At 41.4% G+C, this 15139-nt stretch overlaps 1 protein-coding gene across 5 annotated transcripts in view; it reads right to left on the bottom strand.

Annotated features, from left to right (window-relative positions):
* The window catches only part of arid4b (AT-rich interaction domain 4B), a 107333-nt gene that overhangs the window by 24417 nt on the left and 67777 nt on the right, over positions 1 to 15139 (bottom strand). For 4 of the 5 annotated variants that reach the window (XM_078399109.1, XM_078399105.1, XM_078399108.1 and 1 more), the window contains 2 exons: positions 12719 to 12891; positions 3285 to 3530 (listed from right to left, as the gene is read on the bottom strand). In XM_078399109.1, coding sequence (XP_078255235.1) covers positions 3285 to 3530; positions 12719 to 12891 — 419 coding nt within the window. The remainder of the gene's footprint in view (positions 1 to 3284; positions 3531 to 12718; positions 12892 to 15139) is intronic. The other variant, XM_078399110.1, reaches the window with a different exon arrangement.

Below are 15139 nucleotides of genomic sequence, written 5' to 3' on the forward strand. Positions count from 1 at the left end.
CTGATTAATTGGTAAAAATAAGCATGCATATCTTTCTTTTCACAAAAACAGTTGAACAGCCCATGCATGGTAATGCCGCTGTCAAAGTAAACAAGCCAGGGTTAAGAAACAACCATGCTGCAGAATGACTTTCTGGGACTTTTACAATTTAACTAAATGTGTTTTTTGATAGATTTCCAATAGGTTCTAAAATTTATTCCACTGAACCAATTTGCTCGAATTATAAACTTAAGTAAATTCTCAAATATGTGCAACAAAGCATTTTTTCACTTGGGCAGAAAATCATCAAATGGCTTGTTCGCAGATTGGTCAAAAATTCAGGAAAGCTGTGGGAGGGTTCGGTTGGAATAGTGGGGGGAGCGCAATGCAAGAAAATCAGCCATATTCTATGAAAATACTGCGGTAGTTTAAAAAAAACAAAACCATCACCCGAGGAATTGGAAATTTTACTCCCAGCTTCAACTCCATTTTAATTCTCCCCAAAAATCGTTAACTCCACACCTTCCTTTTCTGAAAGGGAGAGTGATACAGAGCTGAGCTACTTCTACACCACTACGACAGAGCAGAGAGGAGACAAGCCACACTTTCACCCACCCTCAATGCAGCCTCCACACAACATTTCAGATTAAAAACAGAGCAGATCGTTTGCACAAGGAGCTCTGAATTGCTAGTACCTCAACACTTAGTGAACCTTCCCATCAGTAAATCAGTAAACGCATTTACTCTTAGGCATCTAAGAAGATTTGCATGTCCAAGAGGATTCTCTCAAACTGCAACAGATGTGCTGAAGATAGTATTCTGATGCATCTCAGCCTGATATGCCAACTGCTCTGTTCTTGACTACCTGAACCTGCAGAGAATGTTAAACTCAGTCCATCACAAGCTCACCGCATCCTTCGATCCAGTCCATCTTCACGGTGTGTTGCATCAGGAAGGCTGAAAGTATTGTCAAGGATGTCTCCCATCCTGCCCATTCCCTTTTTCTCTCTCCTACCTTTTGAGAGAAGATACAGGAGCTCGAAAGCCCAAATGACCATATTTTAGAACAGCTTGTGGCTATCAAACTCCTAACCAAATGTCACTTTCACATCCCCTTCCTGGAGGTGCTGCTATGTATTCTTATTCGTAGCTCTACCTCATTCGGTTATTCTTTTTACACTAATTCAGATGCACTACAATCTTACATCCTGCTGCTTTGCATTTGTTGTTGTATTCATTGTTGTTAATACCATTACTGAATACTGTTTACTAAATGAGCTGCATGCAAACAGGGAATTTCATTGTATTCTGGTGCATATGATAATTCACTAATCTGAATCTGCGTATTACTTCTGAGAAGCGAAGTACTAACTGAGCAGAACCATCTCATGGGTAAACATGTTCTCACTGTGCTGGCATTTTAAGTCACACTAAGTTCCATGCATGCAGTATTACTCTTGTTCATCTGTGTTACCTCCCAAATTTTAATCCTAATGTTCAAACATATCCACGGTTGTGCCTCTCTTCATGTCTCAACAAGATTTCAAAGCTCACTGACTCTGGCCACTTGCCCTTTCTAATTTACACCACTCTCCCTTGCTGCTTTCTCATCACTCCTCCAACTCCAAACTCCCTATCAAATCTCTCCTATCTCCTTCCTTTACCAAGCTTTTAAACATCTTTGCTGAGATTACCTCTTGCTTAGTTGAATTTTGTTTAATATTCAGGTACTATCGCAACATTTAAGAAACATTTAGACAGGTACATGAATGGGACAGGTTTAGAGGGAAATGGGCCAAATGCAGGCAGGTGGGATTAGTGTAGATGGGACATGTTGGTCGGTGTGGGCAAGTTGGGCCAAAGAGCCCGTTTTCACGCTGTATGACTCAATGACTCTATGCCTGTGCACCACCTTAGGACAATTCCTCAGTGAAAAGTCCAACCAAATGCAAGTTTATTTAAGGAACAAGAGATTGGCACTTGCACGTTAGACATTGAATTTAACAGTGAGAAAGCACTACACATGCCTCATTCTTCGAGCACCGATGGGGTAAATTAGTTACTAGTTCTGCCTTTTGAAATTCAACCTCTCAATTCGGTTAGATAAGAGGAAGTACGTTTTGAAAGGTTGATTGGTTTTCTCCCTTCTTTGCCATAGTTGCACAGCAACCGGCGAACCCATGCCGGCTTCTGCAGTTGAAAGACATCCGGCGTTCAGACGACAAGGTACTACCTCTCATAAGCACTGGTTACCTAAACCAAGATGATTATGCCAGAGGTTTATCACAGTGTTAGAATCAAGGATAGACTAAAAAAGCTGGAGTAACTCAGCAGGACAGGCAACATCTCTGGAGAGAAGGAATGGGTGACGTTTCGGGTCGAGACCCTTCTTCAGACTACAATCAAGGATCCTGATTGGAGGATACAAATTTTCAATACAATCTTTAAATCATACCCAGGGCCTCAGCCCTCCTCTCTTTTTCCCATCTAAGATTTATATTTACTAGAATCTATAACCACAAGGAAACAATCTTCAAGATTCTCTAAATCTGACTCCATGCACATGCCTCATTTGTGTCAGCCCAATGTTAGCAGCAGTGCCTTCAACTGCCTAGGTTCTCCCATAGGACCACTTTTTCCAGTTTTGCCTACTTCTCTGAGACTCTGAGACTTCTCTTTAAAACTTTCACTTGTATTTGGTCATAACTTCCATTATTTCCTTAGGTTTCTTGGTTTTCATTGATAACATTCTTGTGAAATGTCCTGGGATACTTTTCCACATTAAAATGCTGTTTCGAATGCATGTTGTTGTTGGTTAATAAGACGTGTTCAGTGTAGATCAAATGAAGTAATGCTTTTATTATGCTCAGTTTTCTTGCCCCCTTCATTAAGGAATGGAAACACTTCACTTCAAGCAAGAGCATTTCCGAGCCAGTAGCAATGGAAAGTGAGGGGGGGTGAACAAAATTTGAAAAAAGGTCAGTCTCTGCAGTTAATGCAATGATGCTTCCAGTACAGGAATCTAGCATTTAGCAGGGCTAACAGCGTAATTTACAGCAGCAAGGCAGAGCATAGAAGTGCAAATACGCCAATTTACTTCAAGGATGGTAAAATATTCACTAGGTCTGCAGAAAATCCAAGTCCTCCTGCACAAGTTCCAAAGCACTAACTGGAAGTCTATAGGCTAGAAGGATAACAAGACTATTAGGAAAGAGAAGGAAGATGCGCCACATTAATGGAGTGATTTAATTTGCATTGACCTTCCCCTTTAACAACTCTGTATGCGGTTTATACTTCTAACTCACCTCACGTTCCAGCCACAGTAGTGTACCAGGTACAGGACCATTCCACCCTCCACGTCACAATCTTTAATGCTGGCTTCATAGAGCTTCTGGTTCCTCCCTCGACCATATCTCACTTGGACTTTCATTCCTGGTGGGTAGCACTCAAATTCTTCCTCTTCATCTTCCCTCTCTTCACCATCATCACCAACCTCCTCCTCTTCATCCTCATCCTCTTCATCTTCCTCATCCTCTTTACTGCTTTCATCCCTAACCCCAGACAAATGAAAGACATGTATGTTTTTAAAACAATATTAACAACTGCCTTTTGAATATTAAAAATGGCCACTGTGATGTGGTGAAATACTGCAGTATGGTTGTACTAGCTTCTCTTTCCAAAATGTTGCTAATGCTGAGCACCCACACCGTGCTTCCTTCTGCAGTAACTATAATGTAAAATATAACGGTGGAAACTTGTGCTGAAAGTATGCCCAAAGGATAAACAACTCTTGACCACCTTTGTACCACTTAAAAGTGTTGTTTAAAAATGCAATTATATGGAAGTGATTTAATGCAGCATTATTTTAAATACACGAGGGGACTCCACATTTCCTAAGCAGCTGAAGTAGTTTGCAATGGTGCAGAAAGCCATGGGCAGACGTTGCACACCCAAAGGATGATACTGAAACGTGTGTGATAGTTGGAAGATCTGCCACCTCCCAAGGGAGGCGAGCAGAGACAGAGAAAATCCTTCCTCAGCACTGCACGCCACAACTGCCACACAATGACACAATGTTCACCATGCATTATTTATTCCAATAAATACCATTAGAAAAAAATTCAAACTTGAATTAGAACTATACAATATGGGAATGTTTGTATAATTCTCAAGTTTTCATCTAACTTTTATTTAAACATCTTATTTAAAAATAATTGTACTCAAATTATTTTTGAGTTGCATGGATGACAAGATCTGAGGTGACAAACTGAGTACATAAAAAAAGTGCCCAAATCTTTGCTTATAAACCAAAAAGCTCTCAGGTTCTGCCAATCCCTGCCTTTAAGGTCCAGCAGTGCAGCCCTATCTGTGCTTCTATACCTTTTTTTTCTGGTTTACCTTGTTTGAATATTTTGCAGGCACAGTAGTTTGGTAAAGAATTCATTTGTTGCCATTGTTCCATGGGCAGATGTAGTCTCAGTCTGTTAGGAGCAACCATCTGATACATCAAATTAATGGGAAAAGTGGGTTTCAATTCCAGATATTTGAGGTTAACATAGAACACAACTCAGTGCAGCACAGGAGCAGGCCCTTCAGCCCACATTTACCGTGCAGAATATGATGCCAAGATCAACACTTATCTGCCTGCACATATTCCATATCCCTCCATTCCTTGCATATGCCTATCCAAAAGTCTCCTAAATGCTACTATCATAATCTACCTCTACCACGATCTTCAACAGTGTGTTCCCGGCACTCACCACCCTCTGAAAAAAACTTGCCCTGTCTACACCTTGCATGGTTGTATATACATACCTCTATCAGGTCTCCCCTCCACGCCCAGCTTTCTTTACCACTCTATCTACTTGTGTTGCCACTTTCTGGGAGCTATGGACTTGGACCCCAAGATCTCTCTGCACATCAATGCTGTTAAGGGTCTTGTCAATAATTTGAGATTTTCCTCTTACATTCATGAGAGGAAAAGATCAGGTATATGCACAGAGTCTCTTGCCCAGAGTAGGTGAATCAAGGACCAGAGGACATGGGTTTACGGTGAAGGGGAAAAGATTTAATAGGAATATGAGGGGTAACTTTTTCACACAAAGGGTGGTGGGTGTATGGAACAAGCTGCCTGAGGTGATAGTTGCAGCAGGGACTATCCCAATGTTTAAGAAACAGTTAGACAAGTACATGGGTAGGACAGGTTTGGAGGAATATGAACCAAAGACATGCTGGAACATGTTGGCCGGTGTGGACAAGTTGGGCCGAAGGGCCTGTTTCCACGCTGTCTCAATCTATGACTCTATTCGACCTCCAAAGGTGCAACACCTCACGCTTGCTCGGATTAAACTTCACCTGCCGTTTCTCCACCTATTTCTGTCGTTGATCTATATCCTGCTGAGTACAACAGCCTTCCTCACAGTCCGTGACCCCAACAATATTGGTGTCATTTACAAACTTACTAACCAACCCATCAACATTTATGTTCAAGTCATTTGTAGTTATCACAAACAACACAGATCCCCGTGGAAATCCACTGGTTGCAGACCTCCAGCCTAAATTCCTTCTACCAGTTATGAATCCATACGATCAATTTACTGGCAATCCAGTGCAACTTAATCTTCTGCATCAGCCTACCATGGGGGACTTCATCAAATGCTTTACTAAAATCCAACACTCTAGATCATCAATCACCTTTAGACAATAGACAATTTGTCACCACCTCAACATAAAATCAATCAAATTAATAAGATATGATCTGTTGCATAGAAGGCTGACTGTCTCTAACTAACCCATTCTTTTCCAAATGGGAGTAAATCCTATTCCTAAGAATCCTCTCCAATGGTTTCTCTGGATTCTCTCTACTTCCCTTCTTAAACAATAAAAAAAACATTAACTACCCTCCAGTTCTCCGGGATCTCATCCGTGGGTAGTAAAGATACAAAGATCCCACAATCTCTCTTGTCTCTCTCAATAACTTGGAATACATTCTGCCAGGTCCTGGGGATTTATCCACCTTGGTGTTCTTTAAGAACCTCAACACCACCTCCTTCTTAATCTCCAACAGCCCTTGCATATTTAACTGAACTCACTGTCCTCCATATCCTTCTTCTTGGCGAAAACAGATGCAAAGTACTTGTTTGGTACTCCACCTGACTCAAAGCATAAATTCCCTAATTACCCTTGAGAAGTCCTATCTTCTCCCTGGTTACCCTCCAGTTTTTAATGTAGGTATAAAGATCCTTGGGATTTTCTTTAATCTGCCTCACCAGTGACATTTATTGGCCCCTTTTGGTCCTTCCATCGACCGCTATTTCGTTCGGTACCTTGGTACCGAATGACAAATAAAGCTCTGTATTCTAGAGTTCTTTCCTCCTTGTTTTATATTCTTCAATGTTCTTGTCGGTTTTAAATCCTCTTAAATCTTGTATATACTTCCTTTTTCTTTTTGACCAAATTTAAAACGTCTTTATTCATGCAAAGTTCTCTTACTTTGCCATCCTTTTCCCTTCTCCTTACTGGAACATGATTGAACTTTGATCAACTAGCCTTTAAATGACTCCCACATGTCAGATATACCCATAACAACTGTCATGTTCCAGGATAAACACCATAAAAACAGGTAATTTGCAATGCTTTATATTTTTTTCCTGCATGAGATACTCCCAGAATCTGAGTATAGACATTATCTCGTAAAGTAAAAGTTCCAAAAGATATATTTCTCAATTAATTTTCTCGTCACGAGCAACCTTAGTAGTTTGCTTTGTGGAAGCATTGATTTTTTGCTCAATTTTCTCCCTCCCTTACAGCACTGCAAAGCCTTTCTCCAATAAACAAGGAACACTGCAGAAGTGGAAGTTGCATACTTCAACAAACATTCCACAAGGATTTTAAAACAAGATTCTGATTAAAGTAATCTTCCATATAATTAGAGCAAAGCCTTGTTTGCACTTCAATTGACTGACAGTTATAAAGTAAGCCTGCTGCCTGAAGCTAAAATAAATTAGATCGAATTAGTCTTCACATTTGGCTCACTCACAGCCTGCTCAATACAATTGGAATGAACGTTGCAACAAGTTTAATGCTGGAGCCAAAAAAACACAAATGATTACTAAATCTTTGCAATCCATCCCACTCCGTACCCCACCTCAGGTCTGAATTACTAACTAACTATAAGCTATATAACTATTCCTGCATCAAGCTTCCTGATCCTGATTTAAACCTACCCTCATTTTACTCACCCATATCCAGATATTACTTGCCAGGTTTTGTCCTGCCCCTCCTCTTTTCCAGCTCCCTCCCCCGCACCCCAAAAATTAAAGAAGGGTCCCAACCCGAAATGTCACCTATCCATGTTCTTCAGAGATGATGCCTGACCCGCTGAGTTACTCCAGCACCTGGTGTCTTTTTTGTAACCCAGCATTTGCAGCATCTCTAATCTTACTAACTCTATTGCCAGTTTTTGTGCCTTTTTTCGTCTTGGATATCTCTGCTAGCTTTACACATGATCGCTCCAGAGATTTCCTTGTCTTTGTATTATTTATTCCTTTGCTAACATTCCTATTGCTTCTTCCCCGTTTACATATTTCATCCTTCAGACTCTAAACTCAAAGTCCCCATTAACAAAATGTCATTCCCTATTATTGCAACACTCTGCATTTATATAAATTGCAGACCCTTGAATTACCGTCTTCATAAATTGGCTGTTAATTGAGAGTTAGGCAAGAGACATGAGCGAGTTAACTCCCTCTTTCCCTTCCTCTTTACCCTCCTCTCATGCCTTGTTGCATGTTCTCTTCATACTTTTCTCCACAGCACCTTTTCCTCTGCATTTCAGTTCAAGGGTCTTTTAGCCTTTCCTCTTCTCTTCATACTTTTTATCGCAGGTGCGCTTTTTTCCCCTGTTTTCCTCTGCCAAGAATTAGTTCAGAGGCACAGCCAAATTACGAAAAGTACCATGATATTCCATTCTCAATCACTTTCCTGGTGCAATTTTGACAAAGATCATTATCCTCAGGAAGGGGATATTTTTTCACTGTGTGGGGAAATGGAAAGGAGAGGCACTGGCTGCTGGGATAGAACAAAACAGGGAGCAAAAACAAGGTCTGTTGGAAGGAGCTATTACAATGTTGTTTTGGAAAGTTAAGTAGCTAAACATATTGAAACATTAATTATGTTTCTTTTCAATACCTATCCAAATAACCTGGCACTTCATTGAACGTTCATTGAAATAAAAGAGAAATAAACAAGCAGAGGAAATACGCGGAGATAGAAGTAGAGTTAAACGTAGAAAAGAATTGACTTGCATAGACTCAAAGATTACATTTCAGCATACGGTAAGAATTTGGGAGCCAGCTACAATGCTGTAGAAAAAACAGCCATGTAGGAATGGCCAGAATCATTGGCTAATCTGAACAAAGCCATTTGTATCAAGATTCTTGATTTCACAGTAGCAAAATTCCTTCAATTCGCAAAACATCTAAAACTGTCAATGTTTTTGTTTTGAAAAGCATAAATCCGCAGAAAATGCAAAACTGAAAGAACAGAAAACGCTGAAACATCTGTGAAGAGAGAAACAAGGGTAATGTCTTAGTCTATGATCTTTTGTCAGAACTGGGAGAATTTAGAAAACAGATGTTTTAGCAGAGAGAGTGGAGATAACAAAGGGGATGTTTGAGAAGGTTTGGGGGAGGGGTTTGGGGTAGGGTAAAAGGCCTAGAAAGACTAAATAAACCCCTCAACTGAGAGGCTGTGAAGAAGACTTCCACAAACAGCAACTGATCGGTCTGGAGGAGATGTAAATAGAAATCATTGGAGAAAAACAAAAATGTGCTGGAAATGTGAGACATAAAACGCAGCAATTGCTCAAAACCTGAAATAAAGAAAAATTCCATGAAAACTCACTTACCATGCTAAAAATTCTGACATTTCTTCATCTTTCCATAATCCTGGCTTCTTCACTACCATAGCTGACATGCTTCAATCGGTCCGTTTTGTTTCCTGCACTTCTGCCCAGACTTCCTCTCAGAGAAATGGCAAAGTTCCCTTTCTTCTCTCCTTCCACCTCACTGGCCTCCAAATTCAAAGGATCATCCTCCATGTTTTCTGCCACCTTCATCAAGATGCCATGACATAATACATCTTGCCCTTCACTCTGTCACCTTTCAGCATTCTGAAGAGGCTGTTTCCTCTGCATCTCCTCGGTTCAGTCTCAGATCTTCACCAACATCCCCTCCACTTCACACAGTACTTTCCATGCAACCACAGACATGGCAAAGCTTGCGCTTTCACCTCATTCCTTCCCAACATCTGCGGACCCAAACACTCCTTCCAAGGGAAACAATCAATCATTTGTACTTCTTCCAATTGCATTGAATGTGTACAATGTAGTCTCCTCTACAATGGAGGAACCAAGCTCAAATTGGTTTTCCAGGAACTTCCAGTTGACCATCACTTTAATATTCAATCACACACCCACTCCGACTGCTCTGCCTTTATCTTGCTACACAGTTACAACAATGCCCTAAGTGAACTTCAGGAATAACACATCATCTTCAGTCTAGGTATGCTATAGCCCTCGGGGCTCAACAATGAATTCAACAATATCAGAAAATCAACCTTTCCAGTTTCTGCCAAAACTATAGTTCTATGTATTACAGAGACTTGGTTGTGAGAGGCATGCGTCTGGCATCTCAATGTGCCCGGGTTTTGATCTTTCCGATGAGATAGAGAGGGGGGAGTAAAAGAGGTGGAGCCGTTGCTTTACTAATCAGGGAGAATGTCATGGCGTTACTCAGAGAAAACATACTGGTGGGTACGTCTACTGAGGCATTGTGGGCCGAGTTAAAAGTAAGAAAGGAATAATTACTCTGACAGGATTACATTATAGGCCATCCAATAGTCAGTGGGAAATAGAGTATCAGATATGTGGACAGATTACAGAAGGATGCAAGAACCACAGGGTTGTTGTTGTGGGTGACTTTAACGTCCCCAATATTGACTGGGGCAAGAGGATCATACGGGGCTGAATTTGTTAGGTGTATTGCAACGGGAGGATGGAGAGGGCTTCATGTCCGCTACATACATAAAAATCATCACCTGGGCTCGCTGCTCTTCCAGTTTCAGCCACTGTTGGTGGACACAGGGAAGGTGGGCGACAACGAAGGAGATGGTGGAGAGCAAATCCTGGCCAAGTCGCTGACACCTTCCACAAAGTGCACCAACTTCTACACCAGCAGCCACATCATCCGGTTCACGAGGCTGTTGTTGCGGCTCATGTTATAGCCTCTGGTCGACAGCTGGTGAAGAAGGGCTCACTGGTGCAGACTAGCACCATTGACTGCTAGTTTTTAGGTGAAATGGCACAAAGCACTGGAGTAACTCAGCAGGCATTAATCACCCTGAAGAATGGACCTGACCGGACATGTTACCTATCCACTTTCTCCACAGATGCTGCCTGACCTGCTGAATTACTTAAGCACTTTGTGTCATTTTATATATTAACCAGCTTCTGCTGTTCTTTGTTTCTTCCTTCTTTAGAAGGTGATTCCGACTTGTATAATATCTGACTTACGTAAGGTTTATCGAACATAACCTTTACATAAGTCAGGGAGTGTCTCTATGTGAATAGATCGACATGAGGAGGGACCATACTGGACCTTTTATTAGGAAACGAGCCTGGCCAGGTATCTGGTGTTGTGGTGATCCTTCACTGTAGGTTGGTCCAGACGATTAAGATGTACGGAATTCACAATGACTTGGTCGTATGGATTCAGAACTGGCTTATTCATAGAAGACAGAGGAATGTGTAGGAACTGTAGATGCTGGTTTACACCGAAGATAGACACAAAATGCTGGAATAACTCAGCAGAACAGGCAGCATCTCTGGATAGAAGGAATGGGTGACGTTTCGGGTTGAGACCCTTCTTCAGTCCCAGAGGATTATGTTGGAAGATAGATATTCTAGCTGAAGATCTGTGAGCAGTGTAGTTCCGCAGGGATCTGTACTAGGGTTGGAAAGTAGTCGTTGTTGATGATAGCAAAATTGGTGGAGTTACAGACAGTGAGGAATGCTGTCAGAAGATCCAGCGGGATACAGATCAGTTGCAGTAATGGGTGAAGAAATGGAGTAAATGCCAGTGCGAGGCGTTGCACTTTGGGAAATTGAATGGAAGGAGAGAATATACAGTTAATGGCAAGGCCCATAACAGCATTGATGTGCAGTGAGAGTCCAAATTCATAGCACACTGAATGTGGCAGCACAAGTAGATAGGGTGGTAAAGAAGGTAGTTGCTGGGGGGAGAGAATATAAGAATCAGGAAATCATGACGCAACTCTATAGGACCTTGGCTAGGTCTCATTTGGAGTCATAGAATGATACAGCGTGCAAACGTACAACATGGAGTATAGTGTGCAGTTCTGTTCGCCCCATTACAGGAAAGATTAAAAGGCTTTGCAGAGGGTGAAGAGGTTTTCCTGAATTAGCGGGTTTCAGCTACACGGAAAGGTTGGATAGACTTGGATTGTATTTCCTGGAATTTGAGGTTGAGGGGAGATTTGACAGAAATATACAAAATTATGAGGCATAGATAGGGTACACAGTCATAACCTTTTTCCAAGGGTGGAAATGTTCAATACTGGAGCTATAAGGTGGGAGGGGGTAAAATTAATGGAGATGTGTGGGGCAAGTTTTTTTTACATAAGAAGAGTGTTTGGGGCCTGGAATGCATTGGCAGGGGAGGTGGTTGGAGGCAGATACGATAGTAGCATTTAACAGGCTTTTATTTAGGTACATTGAAGTGCCGTCCATTCTATTCTTCCACAGTATGGTATAACATTTTCTTCAATGCATTAACACACCTTGTAATTCACACACCTTCCCCAAACACATTACAAAGGACATCTTTAACAACTTTAGATGATGCAATTTCATGATTTAGAAGTTAGTTTGCATCAGACCGAATCTTTAGCACAGCATCACTATGCAATTAGACGGAGGGGAGAATCAACAGCTTCAAATTCCTGGGCATGCATATCTCTGAAGATCTGTCATCAGCTCAGCACATTGAAGCAAGCATAAAAAAAAACCAAAGCCTCTCATCCTAAAAGATTGAAGAGATTTGGTATGTCGCCGAATACTCCACCGAACCTCTACAGGGATACGGTAGAGAGCATATTGACCAGTTGCATCATGGCCTGGTTTGTAACTCAAATACCCAGGAACGAAGGAAACTGCAGAAAGTGGTCCATCATAGATACTGACCTACCCACCATCAAAGGGAATTGCTGCAAGCACTATCTCAAAGAGGCAGCTAATATCATCTAAGACCCACACTCTCTTCTTGCTACTACCATCAGGAAAAAGTTACAGGAGCCTGAAATCCCTGGCCTCAAGGTTCATAAACAGCTACTTCCCAGCAACTATCAGGTTCTTGAACATTGCACAACACTAACCACAATACTACCTCAGCAAACTATGATCTAGTAAGGACTTTGTTTTAGTTTGCATTACGTTATTTGGTTTTGCACTATTATGGTCAGGGTACCTAGTATTACTGAATATTTATTTAATGTATTATTGATTATTGCATATTTATTTGTGTGTTATTGCATTGATGGGCCTGTAAAGATGCAGCGTCAGAAATTTTGTGTTCTGTTGCCGGTACACATGTTAATGAACCACCCTTGAGACAAGCAACTATGCTCAGTAATTCCTTTTATAAAATTATGGAATACTCACCCGTGCTTTTCTTTATCCACCATTTTTTGTGGTTTTAATTCTTCAACTTTAAATCTGGGTTCATCTTTGACATCATAGATTTGACCTGCTTTCCCTTCCTCACTTTCTTCCATTTTCACTTTGCTGCTATCTGGTGCCTGTGCCAAGCATTCTGGCTGGTGTCGTTTTCTTGCCTGAGAGAATAGAACAGCTTGGTTATTAACTAGCAAAGATGAGGCCCATTCTATTTTCAGGTGATTTCGGAGTGAAAAGGAAGCAAAGTGCCGGATTGGGGAGTGAGGATGGTAAAGGGTGGCAAGATAGAGTAGTAGATACGGATCGAGTTGCTCTCTCTTTCACATGCAAAAGTGTGGGATAGAGCAGGTTTGTTCTGATGATACTCATCTTTACGGTACCTCAGAAGTGATGGAATAGACCAAGAGTTATCAACACCAAATCACTGATTCAATGATGACTTGGCGAATCCTGATGTAATATTTTACCAGAATAATGCAAGCCACATGACGTATTTCCAGTTCCCAGTGGTTTTATGAATAGCACCCAGGTGTATCTCTCAGAATAGACAATAGGTGCAGGAGTAGGCCATTCGGCCCTTCGAGCCAGCACCGCCATTCAATGTGATCATGGCTGATCATTCTCAATCAGTACCCCGTTCCTGCTTTCTCCCCATACCCCATGACTCCGCTATCCTTAAGAGCTCTATCTAGCTCTCTCTCTTGAATGTATTCAGAGAATTGGCCTCCACTGCCCTCTGAGGCAGAGAATTCCACAGAAGGAGGTCACACTCTCAAGCTACTGATTGAACTTGTTGCCTTCTCATTCGATGTTTACCAACTAAGCCACATTTAATGGTCCTATCAGCAACAATGGGCAAAACCAAGACACAAGACTTTGAGATGTGGGCCCCATCCAAGGCAGGGCTCCAGTCAATGAACACAGAATCATGCATCAAAGGAAGCCAATCACCCCACTGTATCTCTAGTATCACTTGCTACCAGGAGCAGCAAGATCCATTGGAAGAGAAAAGCTCCGCATCTCTGCAGTACATTTCATAGCTTCACACATGTTAAGTAGTTTAAAGCCAGTAAAGTACATATCAATTTCAGGCATTAATGTTTTGCAAACAAAGCCAACAACCACAAAAGATAATGGACGTACACATCTCAATCTGTAAATCTGATTGTGCTTAGGTGATAATACTACTTGAGGAACAAAAGTTTAGCAGGACAACTGGAAGAACACCCGATGCCCAACAAAATATTATCGTCGAATCTTCTAAATCTAATAAATAAGAATGAGGCCTTGTTTAAGCCTTTTATCATAGAAACGGTACCTGCAATAGACTGGCAGTACTGGGGAGTGTTGCACTGAGGTTGTCAAGTTTATGAAATGAGGACCGACTCTGGTAAAGTTGACAATATGGGATAGATCTCTATGTGCGTGTGATGGCTTTCTTGGGTAAGACAGATGTGCCATGGTCTGATATAATGCACATTTGATTAAAGCCAGTTGTAACATGGAAAACAACAGCCTGTTACAAGGCTGATGATGTATATCCACCTTGATATACAATGCATTCAATGAGTACATTCGCTTTTGAAAGACACCATTGAATCTACTCCATTACTATTTCAGACATTCTATTTCACATCACAGCAACTCAATGCGGAAATATCTTTCTCTTCATCTCAGCAGTGGTCTTTTCCATCATTTCATTGTGTCTAGAAAAGGGCATTACTGTATTAGCTTTTTGTGGCATTAAAACAGCAGAATAATGCTGCTTGTGGAAGTCGTATGATCAAGATTTTCAAAAGCATGGTTCAGAGTTGTGTCATCAGGTTTCTATGCATCACGTCATGTCAGCTTCAGTACAATATATTTGAGTGAACTATTACGATTCTTAAAGCTGTGGGCATTTAGCCTTGCAGTTGCTATCTCAGCAGCCAGTTTTAAAGGGACATATTACAAGATAAACAGTACTCCCCCAGCTAGAGTGGAGTATGGCCAATGAATAGATGTTGCAATGGCAAGAGGGAGGAGAGTGCACCCAGCACAGTCTGTTGGCAAGAACAATATGTTGTCCAAGAAGCTCATGGAGCCTCTCAAAACTACTGCTTGGCAGGAGGTTATCAACGAGGTTTATATGAGTGGAGTCCATGAAAGTCCACACTTTGGAGAAGCCAGCCGCTACAACAAAATCAGTTTCCTCACTCTGCCTGCTCTTGTGGATTGAAGAAAAAAGAGAAATTCTATCTACGAGAATGGAGTTAGCATGTAATCCCTAACACAACAATAGGCAAACAGTGTGATGTGGCAGAGATTAGCGGCAGCAGTGTCCAGGATAAGAAGCTGAGAGCGACTGAAGTGTTGGCTTCCACAGGCCAAACAGTGTGAGCCTGTGTCTGAGGTCTTGTGACATCA

The sequence above is a fragment of the Rhinoraja longicauda genome, chromosome 5 (genome assembly GCF_053455715.1).
Source record: "Rhinoraja longicauda isolate Sanriku21f chromosome 5, sRhiLon1.1, whole genome shotgun sequence".
In the NCBI taxonomy this organism is placed as follows: Eukaryota; Metazoa; Chordata; class Chondrichthyes; order Rajiformes; family Arhynchobatidae; genus Rhinoraja; species Rhinoraja longicauda.